Raw genomic sequence first — 6,153 nt, forward strand, 5'->3', positions numbered from 1 at the left:
TCTGAATTTCTTCTTTTTTTTTTTATCCCTTTCGTTATTGATGAAAGCTCAGTGTTATAGGTAACAGAAAGCTAACCAGATCCAGTTGACCTCCCTCGTGTGTCTGCATTTGACTTACGTAATTGCTTCAGACTGGAATTATTATTTTGAATGAAACTAAATAAACAGATAAATAAAAGAGGCTCAAAAGGCTGTGAAAACACTTAATCTGGATCAAACATTTGAGCCAGACTGAGGCTTACATGTTCTGAACTTACTCAATATAAATGTCCGACAGGATTAATGTTGAACGGAGAGAACCAAAGCTACTGATGACCAACGCAAAGAAAACATGTTGATAAAAATCTAAATCCTGACCTGCCATCAGTGTGGTGAAGGTGATCGTAGCGCTTCTGTGTTCACGACGCTCCACGGGTAGCTCCCATGGTGTGCGGTGCGGCCGCGCCTCCACTTTGACTGTGTACTGCAGGCTGGGTAGGAGGTTATTGAGGCACAGCGAGTAGCAGCCAGCCTTCACCAGCTCACACTCCTCATCATTCAAGGACACAATGTGCACATAGTTACTGTTGCTGGGCAGCCAGGTCAGGTTGGCAGAGGTGGCGGTAACCCTCTCCACACGTAGCTGTGTGGGCGCCACGCAGACATCCAGACCGACCAGCATGCTGCAGCGGAGCTGGTCTGAGAGGCCTTTTTCTGTCAGGCTTTGCACGGACACGCGGTAGGCTTTGAGGTTTACGTCTAGCCGCTCCAGCACCGCTTTGGTCTGGGCACCGAACGGGACGTTCAGCCGCAGCTCCTGATCCACATACACATTATAGCTCCACACGTTGCCCCATCCAGCCGGCACCAACGGAGGGTCCCAGCCAATGATGATACTCTTGGCAAGCTGTTTGATGAGGGTGAGTTTACGTGGGTAAGGCACAATGTCCACTCCCACCTCCTCCAAATCCAAGTCCAGGCCGTTGGTGAGGGGGGCTGGGACTGACAAGGCCGACGCTGAATCTGAGAGGGCTGAGGCAGGGCCAGAGGCGGCAGAGGCCTCTGTCCTTTCTGAGGCGCTGACGCCCGCGTGGAGGTGATGCTGGTGGCTGGCACTGTGCAGGCTGCTGTCAAGCAGGGAGTTGTGGGACACGTCCCCAGTCTCTGGATGATGCGTGCTCATTACATCGTCGTCCGATACACGTTCCACAAAGTTAGAGGGGACCAGCCCTCTTCGTCCATCCATGAGCTCACCTGACAGGAGCCAAAACGAAGAATGGAACGTCATGTACATGTATAAATATAAAGCTCTGGACAGAAAATCTCAAAAATACAGCAGAGTTACCTTCATAAAAGCCATCGTCATCCATGTCCCCGTATACATAGATGTATTCTCCAGCAGTGAGAGGCAGCTCCACTTCAGGATTGTCGTTGGGGCCGTCGTAGGGATTGTAGCTGTTTCATTAAACAAGCAATTAAATTTATTTGTCTCGCCAGGTTAAATGATTCTGTCATGAGTCAACTTTGGGATTGGTTTAAAGCTGACCTGTATCTGGCAATGAAAACCTGAAGCTTGGCTGCTCCCCTGCTGGCTGCGTACGGTGCCGGGGCCACATCGATGTCCAACTCCTCCACCTCACTGGCAGTGTCCACCTGAAGAGGCACGAACACAGTTTTTCTTCAAATACAGTGAATTCACACAAAAATATAATGTAACTAAAGTATAATCACTCAACTGAAAAGCAGGTCAGTGTCATCAAAACGAAGAGTCAAATGACACCAGGTGTATGTACTCTTTATTTATGCAGAAACAGCTACAGACATGCAGTATGCCAATTCGAAGGCTTCTTTTAATATTTTCTATATTCCAAACACACCATTTAGTGGCAAAACTCCAGAATGCAACACAGCAAAAAGGATGTAGCTGAAAATATTGTGACTGCAATAGCAATTTTTACAGGGACAAACATCTTTACAAAGCAGATAGTAAATGGTTAAAAAAAAAAAAGAAGAAATATTTGGTTTTAATCCAAAATAGCAAATCAGTACTCCCTATAAATAACTGTTCATTTTCAGAGCTTAATTTCACATTGCGCTGTAAGCACTATGAATGAGTCTCTAATCACCTTGAGTTCATACCTGATGTGGAGCTTTTAACAGCTGCACACAGCGGAATAAGACAGGTGGTGTATTTATAGATCCCTGGGAAAACCTTTATTTTAAGATAATCACCTACAAATACTACTGTAGAACCTTCATAATCCACACTGCCCAGTGGATTATCTCACTAAATATGAGCTTTGTCGAACTGTGGGGTAGATGAGTGACTGGATGAAAGGAACACCGATCGTTCTGTCATGCAGGACCATTCACTCGGTCTTTGGAAACATAGAATGAGGAAAGCAGAAGCAACAAATCTTACATATTTATCTTAAGTGTGCATGCAGAGAAAGCGCAAGAAGAATTAGCTGCAGTCTGTTCTGGCATGACAGGAAGGTTAAAGAGGGCTTTTTAAATCCATTAAATCCTCACAAACAATGCAACAGTGCATGTCTGTCTTGGTAACCTTGACAAGTGATCTGTGTTTCAGTCTGGAAATAGTGGAGGACAAAAGATCTGCAGGAAGAAAAGGATCCTGCAGTTGACATTAGCACAGCCTAGCAGGGCCTACAGTGGGATATTTGAGATAAAGTAATGACTGTGTTGCGTTCTGTTTCACCTTCTACACACCTGTTTCAAGCTCCACAGTATCAGCTCCTCAGATGCACACTGTACGTATGTATGGTGCCAATTTATCATGTGCAAGTTTGGCGTCGGGGAAGCTAAAGCTATTAGCAAGAATACTTGGCTTAAAAAAATGATTGGTAATCATACTGATTACAGATCAGAAACAAATACATTCACTGTGAATGTGCAATGGAAACTGTATGGTTGTGAGTTTTTAATCGTTTTAGTAGTTACATAATATTACAGTGAGCTGTTTTTTGTCACCCTGACACTTATAAAAAAAAAAGTAAATGTGTGCAGTATGTCATTTTATTGTTGTATTGTATTTTTAGTAGGGGTGTGACAACATGCTTTAGTCCCGATTCGATTCTGATTTTTTGGGTGCCAATTTGATTTAAATTGTGATTCTCACAATTCTCCGATATTGCTGATTTTTGTAGATTAAAAACAAAACAAAAAAAAAAATGTATAAAACTTTTTTTTGCTCGTCATTTTTCTTCATTTCAATGAGGGAAAAAACAACCTAGTTGCCAGACCATCATTCTGCTGACAAGTAAAAAGATCAATTAAAAACAATAAAAATGACAAAAATTTTTATAGTGCATTCATTTTATCTATTTGAAGAAAAAAAAAAGATTTTTTTGTTAAAAAAAATCAATTTTAAAATTGTGAAGAAAAAAAACCCTGATATCCGACTTTTCGATTCGATTTTCCCACCCCTAATTTTTAGTGCTTCTTCTTTCTTGTCTTCACTTTTTGAATAATATAAGCCGTAAACTGCGCCCTGAAGCGCCACTACCCTGCAGGTTATACATGTGTCCTTGCCTCAACAACACCTTGTTTGCCAGTTCTACACGATGGCCACAATGTGGTGTTTTAACAGGGAAATGTCTAAAACCAGCAGGACCAGAGTTCAATATCCCTGATATAATACCCATTAAAAAAGTTTATGTAGTTGCAGTGCCACAACAGAAAGCAGATCAACAATGTGTGCTCATCTCACACACAAACACAACCACACTCATGCACACGCCGTGCAACTGGTGTAAGGTGGTAAAAGTCCCAATCACAGAGCTTGTCTTTACAGCTGTGTGATGGCAGCTCATCTTTAAACTCATTCTGATGGAAAGACCGCCAACACTTTGCTTTCAAATAAAGATCAACAAATGTGAAGTTTTTTTTTTTTTTTTAAATCTTTTCTGAAATAATCCTGATTAGAAATTTGCTTTCATCGTGTACAAAGTGTACAAAGGTAAAAGGAAGTAAAATCCGCATCACTGAATATTAAAAGTTCTGTGAAGTAAGCTTGAAAGCTGTTGCGTTACCTCATGTGTTGGGCTTGATTTGTGCAGACTGAGGTGGGTGTCTGACTTGGGGGTGAGGTGTGCGGTCTCTGACTTGATGGATGATGAGGCTGACTTGCTGACGCTGATGGTGGGCAGCTCTCGGTGCTTGGTAACAGGCGAGCGCTCCACTCTGGACAGTCCTGCAGCGTGGGGCGTGGCGCCCATGCGCAGTGCGGTGGCCACATCTATGAGGGGAGAAAAGAAGAGTGTAATCTGCACCCTTGGTGAACATCCGAGTCCTTTCCCTGTTAACCCGGTTGTCTGCGACCTGCTGGGTGGATGAAATCACTGGTCGACATGCAGGTGGCTCAAGGTTAAACATGGCTGATTAAAACAGTGGAGGAGGGAAAAAAAAAATCCTGAGTCCATCTGTCTGAGGTCAGAGGTCACTCTACCTCGTGTCAACGTGTGTCACACCATCATACCGCGTCACAGGCATTTCACACTTCATCTCACGAGCAGGATGAAGTTTGATGGTGAGAATCACAGACAAGCTCTGTTACAGCGTTGGACTGTTACAATGACGGTGAGATGACGGTCAGAACATGCCGTGCTTTTGGTGACACATGACTAACAGAGACGGAGAGAGCGTACCGAGCGGGTCATTACCCTCCGGGCAGGTGAGAGTGTCACCTCCCTCAAGACTCCAGAAGGCTATTTCGCCCAGAGACACCATATCCAATGTGCCACCAGTGCAGTCTAAAACACATGTAGGAGAAACAGGGTGGGAGTGTGTCTGAGGGACAGACTGAGCTGAAAGATGTGGAGTAGATTTACATTATTACATTAAAAGCAGTCTGGATTAATGGACATTCGATAAATGTAACCCTTTATAAACACACAGCATGAACAGAAGATTATAGCGAGGTCACATTATTGATATGCAAAAGAGATAAACTATTATCAGTATAATGTTCAGCATAATCTTTTATGTCCTTATTCTTAAAAAGAGATATAAAGAGTCAATCATGTAAATGACTACGATTTGAAAGGAAGCATCCGGATTTAAAATAAATTAAACTCATGGTTTTAGCTGCAATTTACTTTCTGTTCTGTCAGGACTCATTTCTGTTGTTTAACAAAAGTAGCTTGTTTAAACAGGCCTTTTCTTTTTTATTTTAACCACAATGCTGCTTCCCCCCAGAGAATAAACATGCAACTACCACAACATGAAGCACCCATCACGGTGTGCTGCACTGAACCTCAATCATGACTTTTTGAGATGAGTAGATTTTAAATGGACCACAGACATGAGCCCCTCACAGCAGGACTGAGTGTCAGCTGCTAGTAGTCTTGTAGTCAGGTTAAGAATATATCAATCACATCTATTTTTGTCCAACATATGTTGCTGGGAGTGTTAAAGCCTCAGTGTGGAACATTATGCTCTATAAAGCTGAGTTTCTGTAAAGAAGACATGAGTCACTGTCGCCTTGACTGCAACATATTCAGTAAAAGATGCATATGCACCTGGCTGTTGTGTTACCATCAATGCTGATTTGCACTGAAGCTTAAAAACATGTTGTGAATGTCAAATAAACAGTCATGTTGCAGTAATCCAGATGTTAGCTGGTGTCAGGCAGTTTAAAAAGGGTTTAGAAAGATGGTTGGTGGGATTATCATGAAACAAGACAGATGTATTGATATAAATTCCTTGTTAAATAAAGATTTAAACTCTTTTGCCTGGGGGAAAAAAAAAAAAAAAAAAAGAGAGAGACTTGAGGTACCACTGTGTATCTGCAGTGATGGATCTGTAATAAGCGAAAGCTCCCGCGAGCTCACCTCGTTCAGTAGTCAGGCCCACCCCATTGGTCAGAACAGAGAGGCTGGGATTGTTGAGGAGGCTGGAGCTGGCCAGGTCCACTTTCGAGGCCTGCATTCGAAACTTTTCCAACTCTTGGACAGCAAGCCGAATTGTTCGCTCTGGCTGCGACATTTCTCCTCCAGCTCTCGTACCTTTGACTAAAAGTGCCGTGAACCAAACATGGAGAGCAAACATTCAGAGAAGCAACAGCGAGGAGTGACTGAGCGGAAAAATCCACCTTTCAAGCACAATACTAGTCATCAACTTAAGATAAAGAACAAATATAAATGGTATGCAGTG

At 42.8% G+C, this 6,153-nt stretch overlaps 1 protein-coding gene across 1 annotated transcript in view; it reads right to left on the reverse strand.

Annotated features, from left to right (window-relative positions):
* Positions 1-6,153, reverse strand: part of tspoap1 (TSPO associated protein 1) — a gene marked incomplete at both ends in the record, with an annotated part of 62,835 nt that overhangs the window by 14,794 nt on the left and 41,888 nt on the right. Inside the window, 7 exon segments of the mRNA XM_079247454.1 lie at positions 358-1,233; positions 1,325-1,434; positions 1,526-1,632; positions 4,032-4,237; positions 4,647-4,751; positions 5,832-5,951; positions 5,954-6,011. Of these exon segments, the coding sequence (XP_079103580.1) occupies positions 358-1,233; positions 1,325-1,434; positions 1,526-1,632; positions 4,032-4,237; positions 4,647-4,751; positions 5,832-5,951; positions 5,954-6,011 (1,582 nt within the window).

This window comes from Telmatherina bonti (genome assembly GCF_933228915.1).
Source record: "Telmatherina bonti genome assembly, chromosome: 10".
NCBI lineage: Eukaryota > Metazoa > Chordata > Actinopteri > Atheriniformes > Telmatherinidae > Telmatherina > Telmatherina bonti.